The sequence below is a fragment of the Bolinopsis microptera genome, chromosome 13 (genome assembly GCF_026151205.1).
Source record: "Bolinopsis microptera isolate Bmic1 chromosome 13, MBARI_Bmic_1.0, whole genome shotgun sequence".
NCBI lineage: Eukaryota > Metazoa > Ctenophora > Tentaculata > Lobata > Bolinopsidae > Bolinopsis > Bolinopsis microptera.
The window spans coordinates 13,953,570-13,972,663 of record NC_087084.1 but is presented as its reverse complement, the minus strand read 5'-3'; the positions used below and the strand labels follow the sequence as shown (position 1 = coordinate 13,972,663).

The window sequence follows — 19,094 nt, the reverse complement described above, 5'->3', positions numbered from 1 at the left end:
ATGTGACGCGGTACACTGTACGATGCTCGCTTATAGGGGTGTACAACTCCACAAATATGTACCAATAGGGCCAACTCCACGTTCATTCGTTTCCTGGAGCTCTTCGGCACCCCTTATATCTTTATATGTTATACCCGAAGATTCTACGAAAACGATAGTAGTAGTACGGTATTCACAGCAGGAGACATAATAAACGCGTGCTTGTAAAGTGAGATTGATAGCGGCAGACGGACCATTACCACAGCTGGTATTCGATCATAAAAACATGACGACACCTTTAACCACGTGACCATAACCACGTGACCTGTCTCTGCATGTTTTACAGACCCCCAATATTGCCATGTAACCAGGTTACCAGGTTACCAGGATACCAGGTTACCAGGTAACCAGGTTACCAGGTTACCAGGTTACCAGGTTACCAGGTAACTAGGTTATCACGTGACCTGCATGTTTTACAGACCCCCAATATTGTCATGTAAACTTGTTGATGAGTAGAGGAGGAATACAGAAGCTGTGATCAGGTGATTGTCTTCGTAAACCTGGTCACCCCACACGAGTTTATTATTGTGTTTTTAGCCAATCAGAGCTCGAGAAAACACGTTTCAACCAATGAGTTGTCTAGTTAGAAGGTGGAAACGTTTTCTAGCTGGTGGGAGGTCGTGATCGGGAGCTGTAATTTATTTACAGGATTCACACAGAATGTGTGGAGACTTGTGTGTTTGAACAGGTTAACCCCTGTTTACTTGTACCAGCAGGGACTGTGTGTGTGTGTGTGTTTGAACAGGTTAACCCTTGTTTACTTGTACAAGCAGGGACTGTGTGTGTGTGTTTGAACAGGTTAACCCTTGTTTACTTGTACAAGCAGGGACTGTGTGTGTGTGTTTGAACAGGTTAACCCTTGTTTACTTGTACAAGCAGGGACTGTGTGTGTGTTTGTGTTTGAACAGGTTAACCCTTGTTTACTTGTACAAGCAGGGACTGTGTGTGTGTTTGTACAGGTTAACCCTTGTTTACTTGTACAAGCAGGGACTGTGTGTGTGTTTGTACAGGTTAACCCTTGTTTACTTGTACAAGCAGGGACTGTGTGTGTGTTTGTGTTTGAACAGGTTAACCCTTGTTTACTTGTACCAGCAGGGACTGTGTGTGTGTGTGTGTTTGAACAGGTTAACCCTTGTTTACTTGTACAAGCAGGGACTGTGTGTGTGTGTTTGAACAGGTTAACCCTTGTTTACTTGTACAAGCAGGGACTGTGTGTGTGTTTGTACAGGTTAACCCTTGTTTACTTGTACAAGCAGGGACTGTGTGTGTGTTTGTGTTTGAACAGGTTAACCCTTGTTTACTTGTACAAGCAGGGACTGTGTGTGTGTGTTTGAACAGGTTAACCCTTGTTTACTTGTACAAGCAGGGACTGTGTGTGTGTGTTTGAACAGGTTAACCCTTGTTTACTTGTACAAGCAGGGACTGTGTGTGTGTGTTTGAACAGGTTAACCCTTGTTTACTTGTACAAGCAGGGACTGTGTGTGTGTTTGTGTTTGAACAGGTTAACCCTTGTTTACTTGTACAAGCAGGGACTGTGTGTGTGTGTTTGAACAGGTTAACCCTTGTTTACTTGTACAAGCAGGGACTGTGTGTGTGTGTTTGAACAGGTTAACCCTTGTTTACTTGTACAAGCAGGGACTGTGTGTGTGTTTGTACAGGTTAACCCTTGTTTACTTGTACAAGCAGGGACTGTGTGTGTTTGAACAGGTTAACCCTTGTTTACTTGTACAAGCAGGAACAGAAAGTAGCTGATAAGTGGGGTCTTGGTATGTTGCCAGAGTATTTGTGTTCTGTAAATGGATTTCTAGTGGCTTTTTGATGCTTCATCTGGTTTTCAAGGTTAGTTGTGGAAGTAAAAGTTCTGTTGTCGAATTTATAGACCTCTGTCTACTATTCTATCAGTATTTCATATCTCTTTGACGGAAATTGCTACAATTAGGGGTAAAATTGGGCTACACTTTACAGTGCTAGATATAATTGTCGTTCCTAAGCAACCACCGGTATATATAAGGATAATGCACTAAATGGAAATCTACAGTTCCTGACTGTAGTGTTTATTTTGTTTTATTTTGGATTTCTGAGTTTAAATGTCTTTCTTTGGTCACATATCTGGTAAAATGTAAAACAGGATGCAGACCAGCTGTGTAATTATAGCACGGTTGTTTTAGTTTACTTGCTAGTTTACTGGTACATCTTGTTAATTGAGATCATAAACATCATTTACATGTTTAACAAATCGCCCTGTTTGTATTTAGTATAATATAATGTTGGACAGATATAAAACACTAACTGTATTTTTGTTTAATAAACAAGGCGTAATAAAATATCGTCCCAAATATATAAAATTTGTTAGGTGTGTTTAGGTGATAGCACAGTACGCCAAATTAAATTCAGTTCCTGAAATGCAGACAACGCTTTGAAATGAATTCCGATCAATTCCCCACGTACTGGATCAGTCATCACTAAAGCTCTAAAAGTAAGATTAACATTACGGCACCTCAGGCTCAAGATCACGAGATAAAATTGTTGCATCCTAGAAATTGGCCTAATGAGTTCTCATCATATTTGTGGCTGTGAGCGTGTCGGCTCGTACGGCGGAGTTTGCTTCTGGGTTGTGAGCGTGCGTGTCGGCTCGTACGGCGGAGTTTGCTTGCGGAGGTTGTGATTGAAGTATTTCAAGTATGCTGTGATCTGTACTTTCTCGCTTGAATTAATGTTGTAAGTCAACTCTTGGGACCATACCTTAAAGTAGAGTATATTTTACGGTTTTATTGAATTCGTTATTTGCTTTGTCCTTACTTTATAATATGTAGTGATTAGTATCGCATAATATGTAGTAATTAGTATCGCATAAATATAGAAGCATTATACTAGTACTACCACATGTTATCAAACATGAAAAGTAAACATGTCTACACAATCTACTCTTACTAATTCGCTCGACCAAAAATTATCACGTGACTTTGGTTTTTATGATTTTGCAGCCGAACAAAACAGTTTTAGTTTTACGTAAACCGTAACCACAACCCTAACCCTAACCCTAACCCTAACCCTAACCCTAACCCTAACCCTAACCCTAACCCTAACCCTAACCCTAACCCTAACCCTAACCCGAGCCCTAGCCCTAGCCCTAATCAATTAAATTCTTGTTTTACTAGCTTGTCACGTTACCAAAACGGTTTTTTGCCCGTAACTCTCCAGGGAAGTATTTTACCCTACGTCATGGGGGGTGATTCGGAATCAGCTTCCAAGAATACACCGATTCAGATGAGTTTCATACCCTCAGGGCCTTTTCACAAAAAATGTTCTTAAAATTTGGGCGAGCGATTTAGTGGGAGTTACAGGTTAATATACAAAGATAAATCGTCTAATTAGAGAGATCTTGTCTAACTCTAATTGGGTGTGATCCAATAAAGACTTAACAAAATATATAAATAGCTCAATTCTTATAGCTGAATGCTAATAACTAAATGCATATAGCTGAATGCTAATATAGCTAAACGCCTATAGCTGAATGCTAATAGCTAAATGCCTATTGCTGAATGCTAATAGCTAAATGCCTATAGCTGAATGCTAATATAGCTAAATACCTATAGCTGAATGCTAATAGCTAAAAACGTCAGATATTATATGAAATTGTCGGGTTATATCTCCCACTCAAAGACCGCGTTAACATTATGATGTCATGAGTTTCACAGTACACTTCATACCTGTGTCGTGTTTTCCTCAAAAACTCACGCAAATCTGACACATGTGCCACCGGATACATTTCTGACATTCGCTTTAAGACTGCTTCCAGATGCTCAAAAGGATTTCTGGTAAGCAGAGTTTTTAACAATTTCTTCAATCCCAGTTTAATACTTCACTATAACTTGATTAGTTCATAGCTACCTGTGCAGATGCTGATAGCGTTTGAGTTAAAAACTGCGTCATATTTCAAAACAATATATTTATTTTTTTGCGCCATTACGAGCATTCTGACATAAATCGGTTAGAAGTGATAAACAATTACAACTTGCTTCCCAGTTCCCAGCTGTCACGTGTCACGTGTCACGTGTCACTCTTACTCTTACCTCGGATCTGCAAATTCTTTGACAGTAAAAAGCCACCGTATTCTCCATTCAAAAAGTGCTGGAGCTTATTTAATGTTCCTGCTTACTAACATTTGTTGTTGTTATCGGAGTAAACAAAGGGCACGATTTCTTTTTAAGAAGCGGAGCATGGGAACTTGTACTTGTAAGTTTAGTTCTATTGTTTTTCTTCGTGATATTGAAAATTTGTCGATTTATTGTTTTTGTACTTTTTTATCGCTTATTTTTGATATCATAACCGAGCCGATTGGGATCATTTTCGTTAAAATTGGCTTGAATATCGGTACTAACCATTAATATTAATATAACTAAACTAAAAGTAAAACCTGAAACTGTCGCCTACAATTTCAGGGTAATATTTTATACAGCTGAATCATAGAACACAACTCTTGATCTAGAAGTCTGTAGTTTGACGTATAAAACTATATTTCTCTCTCTACCCACCGTACTTAAAGTGAGTTAGCTGAACATGCTCCACAGCAGTACTTTGGGAATTATGAGTATTGTTTTACAGTAAGTGCGTCATCGTGCAGCTCTGTTCACTCTAGTTTGGTATATTTGATATTTAGCTTCCTTATAGTTACGGTTTGTTATGTTTCACGGATTTCAGAATGTCCCTGTTTTCACGCTAGTTTGGTATATTTAGCCTCCTTATAGTTACGGTTTGTTATGTTTCACGGATTTCAGAATGTCCCTGTTTTCACGCTAGTTTGGTATATTTAGCCTCCTTATAGTTACGGTTTGTTATGTTTCACGGATTTCAGAATGTCCCTGTTTTCACGCTAGTTTGGTATATTTAGCCTCCTTATAGTTACGGTTTGTTATGTTTCACGGATTTCAGAATGTCCCTGTTTTCACGCTAGTTTGGTATATTTAGCCTCCTTATAGTTACGGTTTGTTATGTTTCACGGATTTCAGAATGTCCCTGTTTTCACGCTAGTTTGGTATATTTAGCTTCCTTATAGTTACGGTTTGTTATGTTTCACGGACTACAGAATGTCCCTGTTTTCACTCTAGTTTGGTATATTTAGCCTCCTTATAGTTACGGTTTGTTATGTTTGTTATGTTTCACGGACTACAGAATGTCCCTGTTTTCGTTTGGTTGAGCCCTTTCAGACGGGGGATGATGGGGTGAAGAGGTGATTATAATGATTGAGGATGGAGTGAAGAAAGTGAAAAAGATTTGTAATGTTTACAGTACTATATAATTATTGAAACTAAAAAACTATGCTTCTGATGAGAAGGAAATACCTCTCAGACATCAGAGGGCTGGCTGTTGGTTTACTCATGATAGACGAGATAGACAATTATCGTTTTAAACCTTCAAAAGGACGTGTCCTAAGTGTTAAAGATTCTACAAGTTCGCTTTGTTGTTATTCCTCGTGGGCCACTAAATATACATGATCCTTTAATAGAACCTAACTATTTAGTGGGTCCCAGAAGAGACAGCCAAATAACAAAGGATTTACCAGACATCTGCTGTAATTTCTGACTGATCGTTTTGTAGAATGACAGCTGGTGGCTGGCAAGCGCCCAACTGAACAGTACGTGTTGAACATGACCCCCCAGAACGGATCACTGTTTTTGTTAATTTGACACGGTAATTCTTGTAATTGAGTTTATCGGGGCCACACCATTATCGTCATCAGGCGATCAGATCCGATAACGCTCAGTATTCAGTAAACAATATTCACTTTCAATTTGGATTCCAATTTTTGAATTATTTATATTTCTCAGAGAATTTTTTGTTCTGAAGAAAAGCTATCAGGATATCACACCATATTTCAACCACAAGAAGGGCTATATGAGAACGTGCTTTTAATTTATCTGCCACCCCACCCCCACCATCTGGCAGCTATTTTATGTCATGCACCTGCTATCCTGTTGCCATGGTGACTAAGTTGTTTTGATTCCCGCTACTATTATGTAAGTTGCTATGTTATTTCAGATAAGTGGCCTCTAGCTCGAGAAGACATGTTTTAGTTTATTCTATTTATTTACCACGGACCGTTTGTTTGAAGTACTAATCGTACCCAAGACCTCCAACTTCAAGCAAGGTTGCCCGTTAACATTCCCATTTCCAGTCTTTGTTTCGCAGTTTAACTAAAACTGATAACCTGGTGACTGGTGACTAATTGACGATTAGTCTCAATTAGTAATTGTGTTGTGGTGGGAGCTTTAAGTGGAGAACGTTTATAATTTATGCTTCCTTTACATATTGATATATATAAAGATATAGACGCGTTACTTAACTTCCCGTGGTCTGACTTCTTTATGCTATTATAAATATAATACTCATAGTATTTAAAAATAGTTTAATATTTGTTCAGTTTACTAACATGGCAGCTGTGAAGAGTCCGATGGTGGATCAAGATGGAACTTTTGGTCGGTTGCACAGAGGTATGTTTATAGTTTTAGAAATAACCTGGTGTATTTGATCTAAATCAGTATAACTATAATTGCATGGTAATTTAATGAAGCAATGGATGTACAGTTTTATTTTCAATGAACAGAAATATCTTTTGATACTAGGTCTAAGATCGTTCATTTTAGTATAAGCTGATTTCCAATCTTTAAGTTCACTGTTCATTCTCAAAATAAATCCATATACATCATATTATCATCCAAGCTTTACCAAAATCATGAAATGAGAATCCAAAACTTACAACTTAACAATCTTGTCCAGTGGGTAAACTAGAGTTTCATAAAAAAATTAAATAAATAAATAAAATCCAAACATTATCATTCCGTTAAGAAGAAGTATCCGTCGTCCACATCTCTAACCCTCCATAAAGATATCCTCATGTCTTCACGCCGTACAGGACTGAAGTCAAACGAAGAGGTTGACTGGAAAGAGAGGGATCCCAAACCTATACCTGTCACAGTGCGACGACAGAGCTCGACTTTCAAGCGGTTCGCACTTGCCAACGTGAGAATAATATAATTCATATTTATAATAGTAACTAGTTATGTGAGATTATAATTCATATTAGTATTGTTGTAGAACTAGATAGCATGGTATGCCCCCCCCCCCCCCCCAAATAAAACTCTAACTATTTACCGGTTGTAAACGTAACAATAGTAATTTAATTAAATTAATTAACACACTTACAGCAGTTGCAAGAAAGCGATGTAAAGACATCTGTCTCCCTGGCGCCCAGCAAGGTACTGGACACAGACACGGGTCTGCAGCTCTCCATGAAGGCTAACAGTATACTGGGGGGCAGCACCTGGACTCAGAACCTAGAGAAGGAGTTCGTGAAACTGGACGCAAAATCATCAAACGGTTGGTACCAGCCTTATTGATCAATTTCAGGACTTAACTTAGATTGTGCTATGTACGAATTGATACGTTGTTAGGATATCGTTTTAAATGTTAGGCAGGGAATACGCTCACTATGATCTCAGATCTATTATATCTTTAACCCATTTACCCAATCCCTGCTTTCCCAATCTCGGTTCATTAAAGACTAAGATCTTTATAACTCCAGTGCAGTGTTCATGTAGTGTAGTTAGTAGTTTCATCACATTATATGTACCTCTCTATGTCGCGTTGACTTGACACGTGGTACCCCTACTTAACACGTGGTACCCCTACTTAACACGTGGTACCCCAACTTGACACGTGGTACCCCTACTTAACACGTGGTACCCCTACTTAACACGTGGTACCCCTACTTAACACGTGGTACCCCTACTTAACACGTGGTAACCCTACTTAACACGTGGTACCCCTACTTAACACGTGGTACCCCTACTTAACACGTGGTACCCCTACTTAACACGTGGTACCCCTACTTAACACGTGGTACCCCAACTTGACACGTGATACCCCTACTTAACACGTGGTACCCCTACTTAACACGTGGTAACCCTACTTAACACGTGGTACCCCTACTTAACACGTGGTTACCCTACTTAACACGTGGTACCCCTACTTAACACGTGGTACCCCAACTTGACACGTGGTACCCCTACTTAACACGTGGTACCCCTACTTAACACGTGGTACCCCTACTTAACACGTGGTACCCCTACTTAACACGTGGTACCCCTACTTAACACGTGGTACCCCTACTTAACACGTGGTAACCCTACTTAACACGTGGTACCCCTACTTAACACGTGGTACCCCTACTTAACACGTGGTACCCCTACTTGACACGTGGTACCCTTACTTGACACTTGGTACCCCTACTTGACACGTGGTACCCCGACTTGACACGTGGTACCCCTACTTGACACGTGGTACTCCTACTTGACACGTGGTACCCCTACTTGACACGTGGTACTCCTATTTAACACGTGGTACCCCTACTTGACACGTGGTACCCCTACTTAACACGTGGTACCCCTACTTTACACGTGGTACCCCTACTTCTAGGGAAACAACGGACAACCAAACACCACATATCAGATAACCACATACAGCCACTTTACTAAATACATTTGTAGCTATAAAGTGGATTAGTATAATTACCACAGGCTAGCTGATTCAGAGCAGTGACCTTCTCCTCCTGAATTTGACCTCCCTCTACTGCTCTGTCATGCCTTGAAACTCGAGTAACTACAATACCATGCCAAAATTTGATCTCATAATGGTTAACGTCGTTACCATGGACCGATTTTTCGCTGTAATCGTATTTTTGTCCTGAGGTTGTTGCAGCGGCGAGGGCTAAGTTTCAAAAGATTTATTACAATTGTATCCTTTGTTCATAAGTTGTACTTCCAGTTTACTGTTGTTGGGTTTTGATCCCGCTGAGAATTTTCATGGCAAGTGTAATGCTGGGAATGAATGGTGAGACCTATTTTTAGTATTATCAGATCAGTCCAAGTTACTGGATTTAGTAAATGTAGGATTAAATTTCAACTGCCCGATAAAAATGTTAGAGTTGGCCGGAATTTTCAGTGAATGATAATTGTGAAGGTGGCAGGCTGGCATTGCAAGTGTGACTAATCTTCACGTGCTCACGTGTATCCATCGCTCAATTAAAACGAGATATTTCCATGTCCTTGAATTATCTGAAACGAATCTTCGCATTTACATACCCTCCTGTAGGTCCCTAATTTTTGGGGAAGTAATAGAGTTTCTGTTGGATAAAACAGCCATGGAAACCATATTTAATGGAATTGACTCACACAGAAGGCATCAATTCCCGTGATGCCCTCATGAGTTATAAGATTCCGCTGACAGTTTAACTATCACTGCGGTCATTTTGAGAGATATGAATAAATTTAACATAATCTCGATAGAGCAGATAGTATTAGTGCTCGGAGTCAATCTATAAATATACACTGTATTATATAATAACGCACTGTATATACATACATTATATACACTGTATTATATAATAACGCACTGTATATACATACATTATATACACTGTATTATATAATTACGCACTGTATATACATTATATACACTGTATTATATAATAACGCACTGTATATACAATATACATACATTATATACACTGTATTATATAATTACGCACTGTATATACATTATATACACTGTATTATATAATAACGCACTGTATATACATTATACATTATATACACTGTATTATATAATAACGCACTGTACAGGGTGAGTTGAAAATAGTGTGTAGAATGTAAAAATCGATAATTTTTTTTATGAAGGAGCAAATTTTGAAAGGTGAATTGCTATCAGTTCATAAACGTTACAAATTTCATTCTTGCCTCTCATTTGATTCTAACTCATAATTTGGTTGATTTTTGGCAGTTTTCCAAATATTCGTAAATTCGTCCTAATGGGGTTCTCATAGACCATGCTGTAGCTTAGGTTCCCTATACATTGAACCCTATTCCTTTAAAACTCTATGAAAGAAAAAGCATTAATTAACACTTCCCAAGGAATGATAATGTCATAGAATCTATATTTCTTACATAAATATGGACGTTTTTGCTGTTCAGTCATTTCCCCGCCTAACTGTTACCCAGAATGGAGACCAAAGTTTAGAATTTAACCCCAGGAAACCAGGTACTACCAAAAAAAACCATAAAAAAACGAGGTCCAAGATTTTAAAAATCGAATAAAAATTTTTTAAAGCCCTATCTCAAAAAAAGACCCCCCCTGCCCCCTTAATACAGTCAAGTCGGCTATAAACAATTGTCTTACACGTTATCAACATGTCCTAGCTAATAAAGGACGATGGGTTGAGCAAATTATTAATTATTAAGTATTTTTATTGTATTATTATAATATTTATATATTTTCATGGCCTAAATATGCAAAAATTAAGTGGAAGTTTCATTTGTCAAAAAAATTAGAGCCATTTACATTCTACACACTATTTTCAACTCACCCTGTATATACATACATTATATACACTGTATTATATAATTACGCACTGTATATACATTATATACACTGTATTATATAATAACACACTGTATATACATTATATACAGTGTATTATATAATAACGCACTTTGATATCCTTGATTCGGGTGGAAGGTAGAATTGTACGGCATTATCACGGAGTACTAAACATTTCCTTGTGTTTTAGAATTTACACATCTCAAAGTCATTACACAAACTTATAACCATATTCTCAGTTACAGCAGGAGAAGAGGAAGGAGCCCCAACAGTTTTGAGCGGGTCTGAAGAACCAAGAGAACAATCGGTGTTCCACCTGACTGAAACGGAGAAATACATCCTGAAACAAATCATGAACATGACCCATGATAGGGCGGGTCTTCAGGTGTGACATCATCTTAATTTAGTCATTGAGGATTACCTAATTATCTCTGATGGTAGACTTATTTTTTAAAACTGGTTTCTTTAAAACTGGTTTCTTTAGACTTAATTATAAGTTACAAATCTTCCCCGGTTCTGAATATGTCACGTGACCACCCTCCCTCACTCCAGGCCCACCGAAAGCTGGCAGAAACCCACTGTAACACTGTAACACTGTAACACTGTAACACTGTAACACTGTAACACTGTAACACTGTAACACTGTAACACTGTAACACTGTAACACTGTAACACTGTAACACTGTAACACTGTAACACTGTAACACTGTAACACTGTAACACTGTAACACTGTAACACTGTAACACTGTAACACTGTAACACTGTAACACTGTAACACTGTAACACTGTAACACTGTAACACTGTAACACTGTAACACTGTAACACTGTAACACTGTAACACTGTAACACTGTAACACTGTATCACTGTAACACTGTAACACTGTAACACTGTAACACTGTAACACTGTAACACTGTAACACTGTAACACTGTAACACTGTAACACTGTAACACTGTAACACTGTAACACTGTAACACTGTAACACTGTAACACTGTAACACTGTAACACTGTAACACTGTAACACTGTAACACTGTAACTCCAGGCCCACCGAAAGCTGGCAGAAACCCATTTAGTCAGAGTGCAGACCCACATGGAAGAGGCGCAGCCGAGTGAGATTGCGCAGGGAGGCTACATACATCTTCCTGATAGAACTAAGATGAAGAGACATTACATGAAGAAACTTGGTTTGTGTACAACTTCCTCCTGTTTTATTCAGTCTGGAAAAATAAATATGATTTTTTAATCGGTCTGGAAAACTCATTATGATTGAAAACTATTGACAACAGACTACTTATGGGGGTATGACATCACTCCCGAGTTCAGCCAGTCAGGTCATGTTCATTGTCAAGCAGCTGTTTTGTGTATAATTGATGATGTTATCAGGGAGGAAAGCTACAAAGACGGAAGTGCAGGTCCCTAAAGAATGCTGTACCATGTTGGGAAACGTTGCGAAGTACGATCCAGCTCGTCGGAGACACGATTTAAAGTTAGTACACTTGTGACGATTCATGACGTCACTGTTGTTGTGATGACGTCACTTTTGTTGTGATGACGTCACTTTTGTTGTGATGACGTCACTGTTGTTGTGATGAAGTCACTGTTTTTGTGATGACGTCGCGTCATGCTGGGTTATTTTATGACATCATTCATTTAATTTAGAATGCATATCATTTACTATTCACAAGCAATGTAATATAGTTGCTTCAATGTATTAAGTATTCATTGATTTTGAGGTATTGAATATAACATGACAAAGTTGTCAATTATTAAAGTTTACCTCTAAAATTAAATATTAGGCGGCGTTTCTGAATAATAATTTATCAATTCTATTTTTATTTATTTATTCTGTTTTTGTTGCTTAATTAAAGTAACACCCTCATTCCTCAGGAATACGATAATTCCCCTGATCCCTGGCTCACTTCCTGACCCAGAGTTCAGATTTCGCCACGTGTTTGTGGTCGACATGGCCTATATGGAGAAAAACAAGGTCAGCTGATTGATAGCTTTACTTTTACTTTCTAACCTGATCAGTATGAAATGGTCAGCACGCTGTTGTGATGACGTCACTGTTGTTGTGATGACGTCACTGTTGTTGTGATGACGTCACTGTTGTTGTGATGACGTCACTGTTGTTGTGATGACGTCACACAGGGTTACATTCCACAGAATCTGATGTAAATATTTACACACCAGGTAGACCTGACAAACGACAGAGTGCCAGTGTTCTCCGCAGCTCATCCTGGTGACAAATACCTTTTCTCTAAAGAGGTACCATTTTCACTTTTGTTATTCCATCTTCTTTCAAGGTTTCCTTTACTTTATGTTGTTGTCTATACTTAATGTTGCTGTTTATACTTAATGTTGTTTCCTTTACTTACTATTGTTTCCTTTACTTAATGTTGTTCTTCCTTCTTCATACAAGGATAAAGGTTTACTTTGTCACCGCGATTAAGATGGATTTTGTTTTCAGATTTCAGAAGAAATCAAGGCTAGGAGTAAAAGATTAGTTGCTGCTATCAGGATTGCGTTCAATAATAGATTGTACTGGAAAGATGTATTAAAGGTAAGGATTTTATTTTTGTCTTTTAAGACCTTTAAGTGTTTACTTCACAGAAACATTATCCAAAAAAATGCTCACAATTTGAGGATAACTCAACTTAGAAACCTAGTCAAGGAGGACATAACAATAGAGTTCAGTCCTGAGCCTTGGTTTGTTATGTAATCTATATATAGTATATGGGCAATTCCACGGTAAGGTTCCACTTGGTGAAAATGAAAAATGTTAAGATAGGCTCCTAATTTTGGTTAAAATATGTTCATTAGACTCTTAACCTTACAGGTCAACAAAAGTTTTTTGTTTCATATTGCGTTAACTTTTGATTTTTCTCATTCAAAGGAACACTACTCGGAAATGAAAAAAATCATTCAAATTTTCAAAGGGCCATAGTTTGGGTATGCAGCAATATTTCTCTATGAAATTTCATACACTTAGGCATAGGCATAAGAATGAGAGCTATGCAAAGTTTCACAACCGTTACTCAAATAATTTTTCTAAAAAATTTCCACAAAGATGGTGTCGCGTCCGTCACAAAATTAAGCAAAAAAGTTTTTTCAGAGCCACATAGTGCTATTTATATTCAAAAAACCACTGTAACATATCTCTTCTGAAGGTAAGGGAGTACCGTAGAAATTATCAGGCTTGTACCTTTTAAGAAAAAATTTTTGGAAGGGGGGTCCCAACTTGTCGCGTCTGTCACATTTTTTTGAAAATGCTCCAAAAAATCTTTAAACAGACTTTAAATGCATTTTGCTTAAAGCTGAGACCGTCCTCAACAAAACTATGTCGTCAAATCGAAAATTGGACAGAAAATGGCCGAGTTATGTATAATTCTGTATATGCCCATATATGGGCGTACGGCTCACTTTTAGCCATTTTTATCCATATTTCCATTATTTTGACTAAAACCAAGACAAATAGAAGTCAAATAAGGTTGGATTGTGTTGACTATGTTGACTAGACTATCAAATAACATCATATGCAATTCAATAATTAAATTTACTGAGTTTTTGCCATTTTTTTTTGCTTACAACTTTTTCAGAGGTAAAAGGCACAAAAAATGGACTTTACCCTATTTTCGCATATTTTTGAAGTAAAAATTCAATATCTTCCACATTTTAAACACTAAATTAATGAAACTTTTAGGAGATGGTCTCAACAGTATGATGCATTGAACAGTGATGAATGTTTTACCAGAGTTATAAATTTGTTCAAGTAGAGAAATAATTGATGCCCCTAGACTGATACCCTAGCGTATGCCCAAAATGGACAATTTTGGCGATTGCAGACCTCTTGGGGGTATTTGAGGCCTAAAAATTGGCATGAATACAGAGTAGATGTCACTGAACAAGATAAAAGTGTCAAGTGGAAGATTTGGAAAAATTGAAAAAAAACGTGTGTCCGTCACAGTCGCGTCTGTCACAATTTGAAAATGGCGCCATCCAAACAAAAATTGAGCAATCTCCAAGAAAATGGCATCTTAGAAATCCCTAAACCTTCTTCTATCATTGTAATTCCAAATTAGAGACAATAGATAACTTTTTGAGATAAATTTGGGTACCATCTGAGTAGACACCCAAAAAAAGTGTCATATTTAAGTCGCGTCCGTCACAGGGGTGCTATCTCAGAAAGTAATAATGGTAGGGGTCTGAAATTTTCACACAACCTGTAGAAAGGTTAAATGTGGACTAATAAACAGTTGGAACTGATAAATAAACAACATCTCGAGTACAACATTCGTTTGAAGTTTAAAAAACAGCAAAATCGTGGTGTCCGTCACGGTGGAATTGCCCATATACTCTATACTCTATGCTATATAGCATTACGTATCAATTTAAAATTCCATCGAGAAAAAAGCATTGGTTATCTCTCCTTCATATCAGTCAACCGCATTTTAAAAGTTTAAAGGACAAAGACAGGGGTGTATTACCAGATGGAGCTTCAATTAAAATGCTCAAGAGCGATTGACACGTGCTTCTCATTAACACGTGCTTCTCATACCTATAATTGTACAGGAACACAAGTCTTCAGTCTAGAGTATACTGGTGGGGCATGTTCTAAGATGAACAATAGAAATGCTCCTCCCGACTCTGGTCAGCTCCGCTCTATTGTTTAATTCTAAAACTGAAGACACGTTCGAAATTTTATATGTGCATTACTGATATCATGTGCTCCACTGGAAATTTACTTTTTCATTATAGTTAACATTTGTACTTCTGCTAACCATCATAACTTATTTTGACCCTGACAGTTTACAGACGACCCCAATGAAATTATTACAATTCTTCTTACTATTGGCGGGCTTTCTGCCCATTGCCCGTACCTTTGGACGAAGAAACAAAGAAACACTGGATGAAGCACGAGGTTATAAAGAGTGTGAAGAATTCAGGAACACCAAGAACATCAATCTAAAGTCTCTGGACTCAATCTGTGATAACAGTGCTAAATGCGCACACATGGAGACTATAGAGGAGGAATCGTGTGGGTTCGGAGTGAGAAGGTACGCTGCTGGTAAGTGGATCCGGACAAAGGTACGCCGCAGTGATGGACCTAATAAGATGTACGAAGCTGCCTTTTGGCGTCTTTACAAGTACATTGGAGGTTCTAACAGCGGGCAAACTAAAATCCCCATGACGGTTCCTGTGATCACTAACACTTATCTGAGTGAAAATTTCACTGAGGAGGGAGCAACAATGCTATTGCGCCTACCAGCTGCTTTCCAGGAGGAGCCTCCAGAACCAAAGGATAAGCTAGTTTTCATCCAGGACTGCCCTGATGATAAGATCCTTTACTTCAGAGTCCTGGGAAAAGAAGCAAAAAACACGGATCTCTGGAAAGTAGAATTTGAAAAGCTTGCCACAGCTTTGGACAACGCTGGCAAGAAGTTCTGGCCCTATTTAGCAGTGGCAGGAGGCTACACTCTCCCTGGAATCGGGGCCCAACGATCTGAAGTGATGTTTGGAGCGATTGAGCACGAGGAAGGATCTGCAGATGGGACTGTTTTCTTGGAAAAACGAGGCTGGTAAACGTATACCAGTTCCAGATGGAAATGAATTATCTTTATTGCATTGAGATATATTATTTACACTTGATTTAAAATGTTGTGAAACCTGTTTTAATTGTCATTCGTTGTGTTGAGATGTTGAAAGTCTACTGCTACCTGTCATCTACTCGGCATTAAGTTAATTCCGTGTCGCAAAACGTCAAAATGAGCAATCGGTTAAACCTGAGAAATTAAGTAAATCTAAATCTGTTGACGAATTCGAGTTTTATTTATTCGATTTTAGATACACTTTTTTGTTATGTAGTGCTGATTGGCTTCATACTGGCCACATCACAATTTAAATTTAAGGGCATGCCAAAAAATTCAGCGATATCACAATTTAACTTTACGGGCAAGCCAAAAAAGTCAGCAACATCACAATTTCACTTAATATATTTAAGGGCAAGCCAAAAAAGTCAGCGACATCACAATTTAATTTTCAGGGAAAATCAAAAAGGTCAGCGACATCACAATTTAACTTTCAGGGCAAGCCAAAAAAGACAGCGACATCACAATTTAACTTCAAGGGCAAGCCAAAAAAGTCAGCGACATCACAATATAACTTTCAGGGAAAATCAAAACCTACAGCAGTGTTAGAGGACACAGAAAACGAAGAAGTATACAAAAGAGAATGTGAACAGTTCATCTCCAACCCCCTTTCTTGCAGGTGATAATTTACAATTCACTCCCAATCTTAACATTAAGTTGGGACCTAGAAATTTTACTGTATCTCATTTAAAAAGTCCGGCCCAGAAACAATATCTTATCATCTCTTTAAGATATAACCGCGTAGTTATAGTTACCAGGGTGACTTATCTAGAACAATTCAACAAGTAGATAATCTGATCTTTTACAACAACAAGTGTATGATCCTCTCTTTTACGACAGGTCTATGATGTATTATGTGGACGTGTACGACCCTACCCAAGAGTACGATTGTCCTTCTCAGGGTTATGTCGGTGTCCTGGAAACCTCTCCCAGATTACTAGCTGTTCAAGAGGGTATAATACTTCTTTTAATAATTTCAACAATACTATATAACAAATAATTTGAGTCTGAAGATGGCGTTGACGCCGAAAAATTGCCTACATTGCTAACTTCCTGTTTCATTTGTCCTTGCCTCTTTCAACCGGATATTATCCAACTATCAGTATTTCAATCATGAGATTTATAAACAGCGAACTACTCCATCATTTGATATTCAAGAGGGTACCTGAGTTGATAAGATTTGATTGGAAATTAAGTTGACGTGCACATTTTATCTCCGTGTTACACCTCAATTTTGGAGTAATTTAAAATTATTGTGTATTTTGAACTGATTTGCATCTCAGGAGAAAAGTTCAAAGAGCGGCTGATGTCGCACATCTGCAACGACGGAACCCTCTTTGAGACCTGCCTCTCTCTCCCCCGGCTCTGGAGACACAACTTCTACAACAGTACAGCTGGTTCCGACGGTGTACTGGACAGGGCTCCCTCAGTGATCGTGCTGCCGCTTGATTTCGGGCTGGCGGGGGGTGTGGTGAAGTCCAAGCAGACTGATCGGTTACGCTACCTGGAGGGACGGTACATGAAGTACTTTGGGGGAGTCAGTCCTGTAACGTTGAACATGAAGAATCCTGTTTACAGTACTTGAGCGCCGCTTGTTTTGTATAAAGTTAGATAGTTTTTGAAATATTTGTATGTTGAAAAGTTCACAAAGAATTATGTGGATGTATTGTGTTTTTCCGGACGGGTGTGATATATTTGGTATGAGAGGGTCGATATATTTGTGTGACTGATGGGACAGTCACGTGATGGTATTTCTTATCTTTTAGTTATAATATCATTTGAAAACTCGGTCATGAGATTTCTACGTTGATAAACATATCAAAGAAAATATACATATTATATGATTTGTTGCTATTTGAGTAGGTGTAATGTGTATACCAGTGGTCGACCGGGATCGAAATTTAGTCCCGGCCGGGACCGGGACCGGGACCGGGATCGAAATGAAAACCCGGCCGGGACCGGGATTATCCTCATCCCGGCCGGGACCGGGACTGGGACCGGGATTTTTCCAATATTTCTCAATCTCAGTTAAAATGAAACAGTGTTATATGTTAAATAAAATCTTCCAGAACAAACTGAGGTATGTCAAGTTAAAATTGACAGTAATAGTAGTAGCTACTCTATCTCTCTCTAATCTCTATCTCTCTCTATCTTTCTCTATCTCTCTCTCTCTATCTCTCTCTATCTCTCTCTATCTCTCTCTCTCTCTCTCTTTATCTCTGAGATAGAGAGCGCGATCGTGATCATGTAACATAAACATTTCACATAAGACTTGAAAGTTGAATTTTCAATAAACTTTTGGCGACGAGAAAGTGAAATGATCTAACTATTAAGAAGCACTGTAGAGTACTGTTGTAGTAAAACTTTTCGGAAAATGTTCACAGGTTCGTGAAATTTGGGCTCAAATATACGCTCAAAAACCGACTTTATTTTGGAAAAATCCCGGCTAAAATCCCGGCTAAAAACAAAATCCCGGCCGGGACCGGGACCGGGACAAAATCGCCAAATCCCGGCCGGTATCCCGGCTGCGCCGGGATCCCGGTCGAGCTCTGGTGTATACTGTATGAAATGTAACAGTGTTTATAATTGTTACACAGAACATAAGGCTATATTTATAATTGAATTTGATTTGTTCATTTTCAAAATATGACCATAATATTTGATCAAAAAGCTTTATAAATTACAATCCGATCATGTTCACTAATACTCTAATATAAGTTAATTTATAAGCAATGGGGTCCCGAAAAAGCATAGATGCGGAGTTCGTTGATTTTTGGCGTAGAGTTCGTGGAGTTCGTTCAAAATTTGGAGTTCGTTAGAGTTCGTTGGAGTTCGTTAGTCAATTTTTCAAAAAAAAACATGGAAAATGTTATACAGATAACTATAAACTGTACATTATTATATCAACTTTACTGTAGTACTGTACACTGTCTACTTTACTGCTGAAAGTTGTACCTACAATGACATTT

General features: G+C 38.2%; 1 protein-coding gene across 1 annotated transcript; it reads left to right on the top strand.

The window, feature by feature from the left end:
- The first annotated feature begins 6,464 nt into the window (after positions 1-6,464).
- Positions 6,465-17,847, top strand: LOC134825249 (uncharacterized). The gene is made up of 12 exons (XM_063837399.1): positions 6,465-6,530; positions 6,953-7,059; positions 7,245-7,416; positions 10,713-10,858; positions 11,520-11,661; positions 11,861-11,963; positions 12,365-12,464; positions 12,671-12,745; positions 12,948-13,040; positions 16,647-16,744; positions 16,966-17,078; positions 17,409-17,847. Exons 1-12 carry the CDS (start codon positions 6,470-6,472, stop codon positions 17,708-17,710), a joined length of 1,512 nt encoding a protein of 503 aa, XP_063693469.1. The 5' UTR covers positions 6,465-6,469; the 3' UTR covers positions 17,711-17,847.
- The last annotated feature ends 1,247 nt before the right edge of the window (positions 17,848-19,094 follow it).